Consider the following 15,711-nt stretch of genomic DNA (forward strand, 5'->3'; position numbering starts at 1 on the left):
AACCCTTAGGTGATTTCTCTGGGCAGGCTCAGAGGTATCCATACCTTTCAATTTACAATCGCTAGATTCAGTCACGGCCACTGAGGGAGGGAAGAAGGAAGGGAGAGTACTCCAAAAGGATTTAACATGTCACTGGTTAAGGCTTTTCCAATTAGTTTCATATATAAGTGCAGACTTTGGGCTTCTCAGCTATGTCCTGTCAGCTATGAGCTGGAGCACTGATCAGATCTGCAGTGAGGAACATAAGTACTCTTACCATCCCTAGCCCCAGCCTCAGGCTACCTCAGGTCTTTAATTAACCTGACATTATGGCAGGTGGTCCTCTCACCCCAGGAAATCAGCACACAAAGCATGTGTATATATGGTATATATGCTTATGCGTACACAGACCAGATTGGACTTTTAATTGAACAGATTAGTGAATTCATGATGAAAAACATTTAACTCAAACTTTCGTAGAACTAAGTTTGGGTCCATGAAGCTAAGTAATGGAATAGATTGATATTCATTGCTGAAGTGACCAATTCTTTTGAGTTCCTTGACCTTGTGTTTCCATTGGTTTTCATGCTCACCATCTATCAAATATGCCAGTGGAACAGAGTTGGGGTCAAAGTAAATGGAAGAACCTGCGATGGATTAGAGTTATTATAGATAGATGAGGCAGGAGAGACACTGACATGATATCTCTGATGGAATTTTATAAAGAGTCTTCAGTTTATGACTTAAAGCTAAAGAATTTCTCAAATTCCTTCTGGGGGAAAAAATAAGCCATAAGCTACTAATAGTCAAAAGATTTTCCAGAATATGCAAGGGCAATTTTGTTTTGTAAAATATTAGACAAATTAATTAAATTCACGTTAGAGAGAGAGAGAGAGAATTCTTAGAGTGAAGAATTTATAGAAATATACAATTATAAGTGACAATAAGGGGTCTGTTTGCACAAGGAAATGTATCAGAAACATTTATCTCTTCTCCCTTCCAAGACACCATTGAAATGGCAATAGAGAAAAAGACATAACCCACAGGAGCAAATAAAATGGCAGAGGAGATATTAGTGAATCAGAGAAATTTAAACATACTTTTAAATATGGAAATCACATGGGGAAATGATAAATAATTTATTAGAGAAAAGGCTACCAACTAACAAGCATGCAGAAGGGCAAACGCACAGGAAGTAAGGCAGGTTACCTCCAAGAACCCCTGAGGGGCTGCAGACTTGAGCACATTAGCAACAGTCGAGGGTGGGGGTGGGCAAAAGGGTGAAAACCAGGCAAGATAAGAGTCTGTTATTACAGTGGTTGGACTTTCTGACTTCTGTACCCCCCCCCACACACACACACACACATACACACACACACACAGCCAGTCAACAGCTCACTCTGGGCAGGAGTGGGGAGGCTCATTCTATGGAGAAACTGAAGATAAAAGCCCTAGATTTTAGGATCCCAGACAAAGCAGAAACCAGTGAGGCTTGGTCTGAAAACAGGAATTAAGTGAAAGTCTGAGCACCGAAGAATGAGAGTGTGAGCTCTGTTACTCTCCCTGCACTTCAGTCTCTCACACTCAGGTGCACTCTACCCCTCCTGCTCCCAATTAGGCAAGAGGTTGAAGAAGCCATTTGGATAAACCATACTTGCAAGAGACATTAACATTTGAGGGAATCTCAACAAAATGGCTAGCTGGACTATCCTATCCCCCTACTTGAAGCTCCACATACAGATTTTCCAATGAAAGACAAAACCAAAAACAAAAAAAAACAAAAAACAAACAAAAAAACAACAGTGGAAATATAAATGATGGAGAGAATAAAACTATAACAGTCAATAATTAGGTAATTCCATTTTCCTACCTTCTTTCCCTAGAAGAAATCAATAGTTGGTCAGTTGCTTGGTTGTGGGTGGGGTAGTGATGCAGGAACTCATGGACGTGCACCAGAGGCACCCAGGATGCAAAGTATAGAGGTAGCATGGTTGGGACATTGGATGTACTGAGCAAATAAGCAGATACTTTGAGGACTTATCACAATTGAAAAAGGTACTAATAACCATGGGATAGTGGATAGACTAGCAAACACTTAGAGGTGTAGGTTGGAATTGAGCAATTGGTATGAAATAATTTTGTTTTTAAGTCAGCTTATTGAGGTATAATTTATACACAATTAAATGTATATATTGTAAGAGTACAATCCAATGAGTTATGACAAATCAATGTGATCAGGATATAGACAATTTTCATCACTCAAACAATTCTCCTGGTGTCCTGTACAATGAATTTATGCATCTTCACCTCTGCCCTATGCAACCACTGACCTGCCACTATAGATTTCTGTCACTATAGATTAGTTTTGCCTGTTCCAGTTTCATGTGAATGCAACCATACAGAATATTCTCTTTTCTGTCTAGTTTCTTTCACATAAGTATTGCTATTTTTTAAAAAGCAGCTCTGAATGTTAGTGTACATCTTGGTGTGAAGATATGCTTTCATTCTCTTTGGAAAATACCTAAAAACATTTCCTTACTTTACCATGAAGAAGTGTATGTTTTAGTTCAGAGGGCACTGAAAAACAGTTCCATTTTACATCCCCACCAGCAATATATATATATATGCCTAAGTGACCATTACGACCTGTCAACCGAACGACCAGCTGACTGGTTGCTATGATGATGCACTGACCACCAGGAGGCAGACGATCAATGCAAGAGCTGCACCCTGATGGTCAATGCACTCCCATAACCAACCTCCCATGGCTGGCCAACCTCCCGCAGTCCCTTCCCCCCGGCTGGCCAGCTGATCGGCCCTCATCGGCCCCCATTGCTGGCCAGGCCAAGGGATCCCACATGTTCATGAATCCGTGTACCAGGACTCTAGTATATGAGAATTCCAGTTGACCAACATCTTGAATATAGTTTTTAAATTTTTTTTACTAGAGGCCCAGTACAAGAAATTCATGCTTGGGTGGGGTCCCTAGGCCTGGATGGCGATCAGGGTCGATCAGGTTCCCGGCCCCCCACCTCCCCACCTCCTCCTTCCCTCGCTGGGGTGGAAGGGCCAATCATTACTGCAGCGGGTGGGCAGTGGGCTAATCGGAGCCTGTTGGCCAGGGGTGGGACATGGGGAGTAACCTGGGAGGTTGACCACTGGCCCTGAGAAGGGAGCTGGCCCTCGGACCCCCTGGGAAAAGGGCCATGTCTGCCACCATCTATCCCCAGTTCCACATCCCAGCCCGATCAGGCAATCGGGGCCTGCCAGCCAAGGGGAAGGACCAGGAGGTTAGCTAGTAGGCCCCATTGGCAATTGGGGCCTGTGGGATGGAGGAAGCTCCTGCAGTGAGCATCTGCCCCCTGGTGGTCAGTGTACATCATAGTTACCGGTTATTCTGGTCGTTCCGTCGTAAAGGTCGCTTAGGCTTTTATATATACAGATTTTGAACCTTTATAGTGGGTCTATTGTGGTATCTGCTTGTTTTAATATGTATTTCTCTGATTAATAATGTTGAACACCTTTTAATGTGTTTATTGATCCTTTGTATGTATTTGTTTGTAAAGTATCTGTTCAAATATCTATTTATTATTTAGGTCACTTACCTGTTTATTAAATTTAAGAGATCTTTATGTATTCTCTGTAGCTGTCCTTTCAGCTGTCAGAAATATGTATTGGGTATATTTTATTTAATTTTGTTGCTAGCCCTTGCATTTTCTTAATAGTACCTTTCAAAAAACAAGTTTTTAATTTGTTGAAGTACAAGTTATCATTTCACCTAAATCTTATATATATATATATATATATATATATATATATATATATATATATGTTTTAAACATATTTTCATTAAAAATATATATACATAGCCCAGTTGATGTGATTGAGTGTCAACCTGTGAACCAGGAGGTCATGGTTCAATTCCCAGTCAGAGCACATGCCCAGGTTGCAGGCTCCATCCCCAGTGTGGGGCAAGCAGGAGGCAGCCAATCAATGCTTCTCTCTCATAATGAATGTTTCTATCTCTCTCTCCCTCTTACTTCCTCTCTGAAATCAATAAAAATATTAAAAATATGTATACAAAATATATAATGATTATAGATGTGTTTGGAACTTTGCACGTAAGTTCCAAAGTTCATGCGTAATTGAAGCTGAACTCTAAAATTTTTAATATAAGTTAAATAATTACCAAGAGTGATTTTGTTTTAAGGGTGAAATTCTTCTCTTTGTCAAAGTATTATTTGATTGTTGTAAATATTTTATCTTGAAATAATTTTAAACTTATAGAAAAGGTATATATATTCTCTAGTATGTGTAATGTTAGTCTAGTATTTTAAAATACTAGTAGTATAGACAACCAAAATGGTGGCATAGGTAAACACCTGAATTTGCTGCCACACACAATCACATTAAAACTATAACTAAAAGACAAAATGAATATCATCCAGAACCACAGGAAGGCTGGCTGAGTGGAAATTCTACAACTAGAAGGAAAAAGAAAAGCACATTGAGTCTGGTAGGAAGTGCAGAGGTGTGGAAGTGTAGAGGGAAGCAGCCAAAATGCGGAGACAAAGAAACAGGTCACAATTGAAAGAAATGGAGGAAAGCAAACTACTGGATATAGAGTTCAAAACCACGGTTATAAGGTTACTCAAGAATCTTCTAGAAACCTCTGAGAAATACAGTGAGACCTTTAAGGATATGAAAAAGGACCAATTAGAAATTATACATACACTGACTGAAATAAAGAATAATATACAGAGATCCAACCACAGACTAGAGAATCCCAAGAATCAAGTCAAAGATTTGAAATACAAAGCAAAAAACACCCAACTAGAAAAGCAAAAGGAAAAAAGAATCAAAAAATATGAAGATAGTGTAAGGAGCCTCTGGGACAACTTCAAGTGTACCAACACCCGAATTATAGGGGTGCCAGAATAAGAGAGAGAGCAAGATATTGAAAACCTATTTGAAGAAATAATGACAGAAAACTTCCCCCACCTGGTGAAAGTAATAGACTTACAAGTCCAGGAAGCACAGAGAACCCCAAACAAAAGGAACCCAAAGAGGACCACAACAAGACACATCATAATTAAAATGTCAAGAGCAAAAGACAAAGAGAGAATATTAAAAGCAGCAAGAGAAAAACAGTTATCTACAAGGGAGTACCCATACACTGTCAGCTGATTTCTCAACAGAAACTATGCAGGCCAGAAGGGAGTGGCAAGAAATATTCAAAGTGATGAATAGGAAGAACCTACAACCAAGATTACTCTACCTAGCAAAGCTATCATTTAGAATCGAAGGTCAGATAAAGAGCTTCACAGATAAGAAAAAGCTAAGAGTTCATCACTGCCAAACCAGTATTATATGAAATGCTGAAGGGTATTCTTTAAGAAGAGGAAGAAAAAGAAAAAGGTAAAGATAAAATTTATGAACAGCAAAGTGACAACAAATACATATCTATCAACAAGTGAATCTAAAAATCAAATGAATAAAAAATCTGATAAACAGAATAAACTGGTGAATATAATAGAATCAGGGGCATAGAAAGGGAGTGGACTGACAATTATCAGGGGGAAGTGGGTGTGGGGGGTGCGAGAAGAGATTGGACAAAAATCGTACACCTATGGACGAGGACAGTGGGGGTGGTAAGGGCAGGGGGCAGGTGGAGGGGAGCTATGGGGGGGGAAGAGGAACAACTGTAATAATCTGAACAATAAAGATTTATTAAAAGTAAAATAAAATACTAGTAGTATAATATTTTAGTGTATGGAGAAACATCTCATCTAAAAACTGATTAAATAAATTATAATATGCTCACACAATGGGATACTATATAACTATAAAAAATTAAATTTATTGATAGATTGCCTAGGTTATTATTGGTGAGTGTGACAGCATTGGAAATTATATGAGCTTGACTATCTTTTAAAAATATATGAAATCTGAAAAAAAGAATAGCAAATGTTAACAAAATTTATCTCTGAATGGTGGTCTTGGTGAATTTTATTTTTCTCTACTTTAAGCATATACATTAATTTAAAATCAAAGGAGGACTAAAGCATTTAAAAAGTTGTTCTGTGTTACAAGCACTAAGGCAAATGAAACTCAGCCAGACAGCATGACCATCTTGCCATGTGGCATGTATATTCATGTACTTCCTGGGCTTACTAAGTGCAACCTACCAGACAAGGAAGAGGGCAGTGGCTAAGAGCGTGGAGTTGTAGTCAGATTGAGCAGGGCTCAAGATTACTTACCTCCTTGCAGGCCTAATTTTCTCATTCACATGAACTCATTAGTTTTCAGTGTATTTTGGACAATTGCTGCATGAGAGCATATATGCAAAGTTTCTGGAACAGTTCCTGACATACACCAAGAACTGAACCAATGTGTCAATTATCATTACCAGTTGAGCTCTTAGAAGCAAAGGATTATGTTTGTAGAGATAAATGTGAACTCAATTTGAGGTTCTTAGATACAATTAGCAACAAAACATAGGTCCAGATAGAAAATACCACTAACTGGAGTACATAAATTTAAACTAGACAACTTTTAAAACAGTTTATCTAAGGGGTGCTGACTGATAAGGAATTCACTGTTATGGTCAATTCCCACTCATCTTTAGGTGTTGTTCAGATGAGAGTTGAGCAGGGTACACCACATCTCAACCTCTGACCTCCCCTGATAATGGAGATGAGATGGCTCATGATCTTAAGTTTTGGGGAATATTTAAGATTCTGTATGTGGGACAATTCCACATCAATAATAAGTAATCATGAATTTTACCTAGATCACAACTAGAAACTTAAGAAAAAACTTGCTTTGAACTTAAAGTTCTTGGCACTCCTAAATTTCCTTTTGACTTGTCCCCATTCTAGTTATAAAAACATGAAACCCTTCTTATTCTCTTGATCCATAATAAATCACTAGTCTTTGATTAATATATAAGTATTTCAAAATTTTTATATATTATGCAAGTTGTCATTGAAATGAGGAAAAGTATATTTACATCACTACTTTCACTACTACAATGTGTTCAGGATGTGAAGACATGAAACAACTGTAAAAATTTAAAATCTTGCAAAAAGACTTGAGATTCATGGCTGCTACTCCACACTAACCAACAGATAATGGGTGAGCCTTCCTCATATAGATGTTAGCTCAGGCCCAGCCTCATTCAGTGAGGAACATCAATATAATTACAAGAAGTCCAGTATTAAACTTTTGGAAAAGATCTATTTTTTATCTAACTGTGTTATAAATCTTGAAAAAAAGACTTGAGATTCATGGCTGCTACTCCCTTGACTGGAATTGAACCCATAACCCTTCAGTGCGCAGGCTGGTGCTCTATCTACTGAGCCAAACTGGTCAGGGTTGTTGGAGATTGTTAACCAGGATACACACATAGTATGCTTTGCGTTTGAAGGGGATAATTGTTACTATGTGGAGAATGGCTTGTGTGGCAGCAGGAATGGAAGTCTGAAGCCAAGTTAAGAGACTATACATAGTATAGGGGATTTTGTCCCCCTGACTAAAATAAAACCTCACATAACTGAAGATACAGATCAAGTGTTTTAATTTAACTAATTAATGTTGTTATGGCAGCAATAATAACACAATCTATCTTTGTTAGAGATAAGATAATTATGAGTTGGTAAGGTATTATTTATAGTATATAGTATAGGCGGTGTGGTCCAGCAGTGAGACACAGGTTTAAGGTTATACAATAATGTTTCTAGGTGTGTGTGCGTGGGTGAGAGGAGATGGCAGCGAGTGAAGCTGTGTGAGGAGTCCGGTGGGGGCAGAGTGGTGGAGGGGGGAGGGAGGAACCCAGACTCACTGAAACTGGTTGCCATGGCCCTCAGGCCCCTAGTATATTTTTTGGAGATTTTAGCCCTGATGAAAGCAATCCGTTTTTTATGACTCCTCACTCTTCAGTTGATCTTCCTCCATACAATGGAACAGTTCTGTGTGGAGCATAGTTCTCCAAAAGAAAAACACAAAAAATAAGTTGCTGGTTTCTAACAGGAAAAATACATTTTAATAATTGTGCAATGAGAAACTGCTTACGTACACATTACAGTCAAATACTTGGAGTTAAGGTGTTGGTCACATAGATGCGTGATTGTAACTTCATTTCAATTAAAAGATTTCAAATTGCCCCTGCTGGCATGGCTCAGTGGTTGAGCACTGACTTAAGAACCAGGAGGTCATCAGTTGGATTCCTGGTCAGGGCACATGCCTGGGTTGTGGGCTCAATCGCCAGTTGGAGGCACGCAAGAGGCAGCCAATCAATGATTCTCTCTCATCATTAATGTTTTTCTCTCTCTCCTTCTCCCTTTTTCTCTGAAATCAATCAAAATATATTTAACAAAAAAACAACTTCAAATTGCATTCATGCTTCTGTGTACACATAATGAAAGATGGGCAACATAATGAAGACTGACCTTCTCGTAAGTCTGCTCTGCTTAATTCTGCTACCTGCTTTTCAGAATGCTGCGTCTCTAACTGTACACACTTTAGTGATACCTAGGAGTATAAAGTTGTTGCCTGCCAATAAAAAGCACAAAGTTTAAAAAAGGTTTAATTGATGTTGTGAATCTATATGTTTATATTATTAAATTTGGAATTAATACTAAATGTATGTTTAAGTTCTTTTTTTAACATTGGGGCTCAAACCTCTCTCCCTGTCTTCTAATTCAAGCATTCCTCTTAGACTGTGGTCCATGGCAGTGGCATTGAAGATGGAGAGAAGTGAACAGAATTTAAGTAATTTTGGAAAGGAAGAAGAAAGACTCAGTTTCTCACTAGAGTAACTTGGAGGGATAGCACTTCAACCTATGAAAGGTAAGACAGGAAAATTAAGCATCCATTTTGAATACACTAAATTTGAAATGCCTGGGTTCTTGTCTTAAACTGCCTTTATTCTTGAATGAGTCATACCTTTTCTAGCTTCAGTAGTCTCATCTCCAAATGACACCTTTGGTTGCAATAATCTCTAAGGTTTCTTGCATGCATGAAAGCTGTTTTTTGTTTTTTTTTAATAGTACCTTACATTTACTTTGAACTTTAGAATTTACAAAGCACTTTTTGTTTCCTTATAAAGAGTGAAATTCTCTTTTCATGCTGGTGGTCCTTGGACCAGGTTTTGAGAAACACATCTCTGCTGCTAAGGACTCTACCAAATGTTTAGCAATTGAGAGATAAAAGGAGAATTTGATGGTTTTCTAGCAGCAACAACAACAAAAACCCAACAAACAGGCACACAATTTGTCCGTCATAATCATATTTATTAATATTCTGCATATCTAATACTGATTTTTCTGTGTTTAAAAATGCCATTGCTCCTTGTCCCTCCCCTTAAGTCTATACTGTGGCCTTGGAGATACGAGAGATCATGTAGACTTTTGTCCCCTAATTGAAGAAAAAATGAGAAGGTGTGAAATCCATTACTTTCCCAATCATCAGCTCTTTCTGAGAGTGTTGAGGAATTTAGAACAATGTGATAAGTTGATGGAGTATAGATGTATTTCCAGGGTACTGACAGTAACTCCATTTGAATGTGATAGATTCCTGGGAGGGCGCACTATTGATAAATCTCACATTGGAAATCTTTGGTCATTTGCCTCCCTATCCTTGGCATCATATTCTATTGGTTGACTCCTTGTTTCATGCTTTTCATTTTCACAGTGATGTTACTGCAAATTTGTATGGTATTTCTGGTTAACCTTTTAATAACAGGATCTTTGTAAATTAAAATGTTCCATGCATGTTGCATAATGTTCACCCTAGGATACATCTGGCATGTCCTATCCATCTTGTGTCTTCTTCAAGGGTGTCCCACCCACTATGAGGCCTGTCTCAACCCCTTTCAGAATAATCTAGCACACCTTCTCTTTGTTCCAGGGTATACTATGCACACTTCTAAAACAGCCCCTAAGTTGTTTATTTACATGGCTAGCTCTATAGGGAAACTGTAATGTCCTTCACATTCAAGGCAGTATCTCATTAATGTTTGCTTCTCCAGTATCTAGGATAATGCCCACATATAGCAGATACTCAATAAATGTAAATTGAATAAGTAGATTAAGAAATGAATGACTCAATGACATTTAATATCTACATATGAGTAATTATGGAGATATAGTATTCATATATGGAGAGATACTATATAGAAATTGAAACTCATCTTGGTGATATTTAGTTCTCCAGTTTTAGGTAGTCAGTAAATTAATTTTATCTAATTAAGTGCTTCCATTAATTTTTAAACCACTATGCAATGGCTTTTAAACTTTTCTTATCACTTCTCCAGAGGTTTCAGGGAAATTGTTCCTTGAGCTTCTTTATTTCGCCAATGGAAATATGTGTGTTTTCAATTATCAACTAGGCTGTGAACCAAAAACCATAGCCAAATTTTCTTTCCTTCCTTGTTAACACAGAACCACATTGCACACACATAAAAACCTACATCTCTCTAAAGTAAAGTACCAAATGTGTTCTGATAGGTGGGTTTTGGACAATTCTCTCCAAAACTTTGCCCAATGAGCAAACACACATAAATATACACATTCGCACCTGTATAGGCTTGACCCATAAGAGAGACATTCAGAAAATTTTTCAAGAAATTCTCTATTTATATTTTATTTTGTGTTATATAAAGACAACACCTCATTCCAAGGCATCATTGTATCAGAATTTTCACTGAACATCATATCATAGTTTAGGTGTGAATTTGACATTCCTGCCCTCTAAACCCCAAGACACCTCTTCAAGGCTAGTTTTACTCTGGTTTCTGGTTTCCCTTCCTTCTAATACCCCATATAAAAATCTCAGATGCTATGTGGAAATGTCTCAGTATCTTTCTCACCAAGTATGGGAAGGTTGATAAAAATGTTTTTCTTACCTACCGATACCAAACTTAAAATTCTCTAAGAAGAAAGGAGAAATAAATTAATGCCAGTTTTTGAAGTCATTATCTCATAAGGATGATGCTTTGCCTCCTCTGAGCTCCACTAATTTCATTTGGGACAAGACAGAGATCCAGGATCCATCACTATCCAAATACTTAGGGGGTGTAATTTGCAATGTGGCCCCAGGAGTATGTTTATCCTTATTATGATACAAGTTTCATGTATATGGATCCAGCTGGGTATTAAGTCAATAATACCTGCTCCTTTTCTTCTGAATATCCATCCCCAGGGCCCAGAGAGAGAAAGACAAACAACTTCTGGTTTTCCTGGTAGAGATGGTGCCTGTATCTTTTGTGACCTTGTCTCATCTCTCTCAGGGACCCTCAGGAACAATCTAGGAGAGCTTGGGTGGCGATGACCTCACTCTAAAACCTTTACAGCTGTGCTCACGGTGAGCCAGCCTATCCCTGCATTCGCCTGCATCAAGAGAACGGGGACAGAGGGAGTCAGTGGAAGCCTTTGCCCCCTCCCCACGTGGGAGTCCATTCTGTGAGACTCTTTCCTTCTCCCCACGTGGGAGACCATTCTGTGAGACTCTTTCCTTCTCCCCACGTGGGAGTCCATTCTGTGGGACTCCTTCCTTCTCCCCACGTGGGAGTCCATTCTGTGGGACTCCTTCCTTCTCCCCACGTGGGAGTCCATTCTGTGGGACTCCTTCCTTCTCCCCACGTGGGAGTCTGTACTTGTTCTTCAATAAATATCCACCTTTGCTATAAAAAAAGAGAGAGAACTGGGACAACTCCTGCACCTGCCAAGATCCTCTTTCCACTACTGTTGGAGGGAGCAAGATCCTCAGCTCCGACCTGCAAAATCTCTCCTCATTTCTGTGCAGTTTCCTCTGAATCTAATATCTCTGAGATAAGGCGGGTGCCGCAGTGAGTAAAGGGCCTTTTGCAAAGTGTGGTAATTTACAGAAGCTGAGGTCTGGAGGAAGGAAGGGCTCCAGAAATCAACAAACTAAATGGGAGGTACAGGGTCAACTTATGGGCAGGCAGCTTTCTGGGCTTAAGGCAGGGCTGGAATTTGCAGATCTGGGGTTATACATTGCCCATTGAGAATGAATGCTCTTGAATGCCATAAATTGTCAGGTAGTAGGTGTACACTTCTATGGAATATCTTAGGTTTTCCCTTTTGGTTCTCCCTATGGCCATATGGTTGGTGGAATGTATTGTCTTTCATCCATCCATCCATCCATCCATCCATCCAACAAATGTACTGGGCACTATTCAAATGCAGTGGGCCCAGAAACAGTATCTACTCAGAAGCAGGGGAGAAGCCCTATAAGAGGCTGGGGCGGGGTAGGAGGGGGGAATGTTATATTGTTAACTCTTTACATAGATAACCACTCACCCTGACCCTGTACCATGAATTGACTCTATGAACACTGGACAGATTAGTGATGTTGCTCTGCTTGTGCCCAGAAAGGAGACAGCTAGATTTTCCTGCATAGCATCAGGAAGTAAAAAACTGCCAGCATTTACTAAAGCCCTAAACCTAGTGAATACAGAGGAAAACGGACCTCTTTGAAATTGTATTTGTAAATCTCATTCCCTAATTCATTAATTTATATATTTGCTCCTGATCATTTATTGAGCACCTGCAATGGGCAATATACTCCGCACACATTATATAATAAGAGAAAATCAAATGAGGAGGAAAAAATGGGAACAGAATTAAAAATCTAAATAAATTAGAAAGTAAAACTACATGAGAATATGGCAATGGGCCTTTCTAAAAAATAAAATGATTAGGCATTCTGGAAAATGATTTATTCTGTGGCTGCCATCAGGATGGTAAAAATGTGGATCTTGCAATCAAAGTTAATAAAATTCTTTAGAAATGGAAACAGTACATGATACCTTGTGCCCATCTAGACTAGTTACCTGAACAGATTGTATTTCTACTTTCATGTGGATAAAAGGATCTGATGTAATGACCCTGAAAGAGGTTACTAGCTGAGTCAGCACACAGTGAGCACCATAAATGCCCTCTTTCTGTTTAATAACTAATCCAGATCTGCATTTGCTCCTCAGCCCACAGCATACTGCAGTGACCCACATAGGCACAGTCGCCAGGGCATGATGGGAAATCAGACATGGGTCACAGAATTCATTCTCCTGGGATTCCTGCTCCGCCCAAACATGCAGCTGCTCCTCTTTGTGCTCTTCTCTCTATTCTACGCTTTCACCCTGCTGGGCAACACGGTCATCCTGGGGCTCATCTGGCTGGACTCCCGACTGCACATCCCCATGTACTTCTTTCTCTCACACCTGGCCATTGTTGATATTTCATATGCTTCAAACAATGTCCCAAAGATGCTGGGAAACCTTCTGAACAAGGAAAAAACTATCTCCTTTGTCCCATGCATAATACAGACCTTTTTATACATGGCTTTTGCTCACACTGAGTGTCTCCTCTTGGTAATGATGTCCTATGATTGGTACGTGGCAATCTGCCACCCCCTCCATTACCCTGTCATCATGAGCTGGAGATTGTGCACAGTCCTGGCTGCCACTTCCTGGGCATGTGGTTCCCTCCTGGCTCTGGTCCATGTGGCTCTCATCCTGAGGCTGCCCTTCTGTGGGCCTCAGGAAATCAACCACTTCTTCTGTGAGATCCTGTCTGTCCTCAGGCTGGCCTGCGCTGACACTAGGCTCAACCAGGTTGTCATCTTTGCTGCTTCTGTATTTATCTTAGTGGGGCCCCTCAGCTTGGTGCTCGTGTCCTACACACGCATCCTCATTGCTATCCTGAGGATCCAGTCTGGAGAGGGTCGCAGAAAGGCCTTCTCCACCTGCTCCTCCCACCTCTGTGTGGTTGGTCTCTTCTTTGGCAGTGCCATCGTCATATACATGGCCCCCAAATCCTACCATCCTGAAGAGCAGCAGAAGATCCTTTCCCTGTTTTATAGCCTTTTCAACCCTATGCTGAACCCGCTGATCTACAGCCTGAGGAACGCAGAAATCAAGGGTGCCCTGAGGAGAGTGAAGTGGAAACAGAGAGCAGTGTGAGGGATGCCAAGGAGAGGCCTGAAGGTGGAAGATTCGTTCTCTGTGAGATCTGGGGAACGGTGATGTGAATATTCAAAAATCTCATGTCTTAGATTTCTGCTATCAAGAATATATATTCATCAATTCTATCCTTAACATGGTGTACTGTCCAGAACATGGAGCATAAGTAGAAAGTGACAGAGCGCACAGACTGGGACAAGTCACAAAGTGGGTAAGCACAGGGGCAGAGAGCCACGGACTCCTACAGCAAATTCCCAGCACAATCTGAGATGCGGTTTCTCTTCTGCTGAGGATTTGTTCTCTCTAATCTCCTTTTAGATTCCTCTGTAATTTCCATTGCCCTTATTGCTGTAAGTGTATGCTAACAGTTCCATAATATATGCTGCTACGAAGGGCACCTCTATCAAGACAGAATACTCGCCTGGGGATAAGCAGACTCCTATAGTCAACTCCTTGCTCTGGAATGTAACAACTAGAGATGATGACATTCAATCTGAAAAAGCATCTGCATCTGAGCCCAATAAATCTATTTCTGTGAAAAGCAAAGTTTAATTATACGAGTTTTCAATACGAGAGACAGAAATATCAGAATCTTAGTTTCATTTCATTCTGCACCATTTGATTAGAAAGAGCTTGTGTCTAGAATAAATATGAGTCAGCTACTAGGGAAGTTGTCTTTCCCAGAGTCCTGGTGACAGAGCTTGATGTCTGTCATCACCCATTAGGATGATCATTATATAAAATATTCTAGGAGTAAGGAAACCCTGTGAAAGGAAGAAAGCATCAGGAAAGGCTAATAGCTTGACAGCAGAACATTGTAGACCCACACTTAGAACCAATAACACGACAAAGTCGGATAAGGACTTGTAAGAACCTCAACAAAATTTCAAAGAACACCTGTTCCAGGGACTATAAATTACTTCTTCTGGACCCAAGTGATCAGAATGATATGGAAGAGAAATTTATTTTTTTTAAAAAACACAAGTTCAGGGCTTAAGTGTCCAGCATAGTATAATGAATGATTTCTTTAACACAGTAATTATGGTGTCTTCTGAATTCTCTTCCTCTCTATTCTTGTTTTATCATGCATCATTCAAGTGTATCATATATGTGATAGTATATTATCTGCTTTCTTTGCATTTATTTTTTCATCTGAATTTTCTCATATACCATTATCACTTCATATCTTTCTTCTCCCATGAAATTAGGAAGCAAAAGGGAAGCTTTTCCCTCCACCCTCCTATTTTCCTCTCAGTTCTCAAAAAGCCTCATTCATTAGCTCATTTGGGAAATACATTTTATCTCTGGCCATTAGTCTTTTTATCTCCATGGAATCAATATATTTCCAGCCCCAGAAAACCACAAACCTTTCTCTGAGCCCCCTTGCTCCAGTATATGAACAATTTGAATAAAGCAATTAATATTGGCTCTAAGTGTAACAAAAAGCACTATGGAATTATCAAGTGCCCCATTTGAAAGTTAGCAAGAAACAAACAGGCTTTTTAACTATACCTAGAGAAATTGTTATTTTCTCTAAAATATGTATATCTTGTGTTAAGCTTAAAACCGTACAAAAGAAGAGGAAGAAGAAAATATAGGATAATTTCGCTCACACAAAACATAAGCCATAGGTTTGAATTTAGAATATTTTTAGAAGAGCCCATTAGGAAAATTAGGGATGACATTCACTCTTACTATGTCAGTTCAAAAATACTTGACAAAGAATGGGCCTAAAAGACCAAGCTTCT

General features: G+C 39.4%; 1 protein-coding gene across 1 annotated transcript; it reads left to right on the forward strand.

The window, feature by feature from the left end:
* The first annotated feature begins 13,030 nt into the window (after positions 1-13,030).
* On the forward strand, positions 13,031-13,963 carry LOC132211477 (olfactory receptor 2A5-like). Its single transcript, XM_059656145.1, has one exon. It carries the CDS (start codon positions 13,031-13,033, stop codon positions 13,961-13,963), a length of 933 nt encoding a protein of 310 aa, XP_059512128.1.
* Positions 13,964-15,711: the final 1,748 nt, after the last annotated feature.

The sequence above is a fragment of the Myotis daubentonii genome, chromosome 10 (genome assembly GCF_963259705.1).
Source record: "Myotis daubentonii chromosome 10, mMyoDau2.1, whole genome shotgun sequence".
NCBI classification, from domain to species: domain Eukaryota; kingdom Metazoa; phylum Chordata; class Mammalia; order Chiroptera; family Vespertilionidae; genus Myotis; species Myotis daubentonii.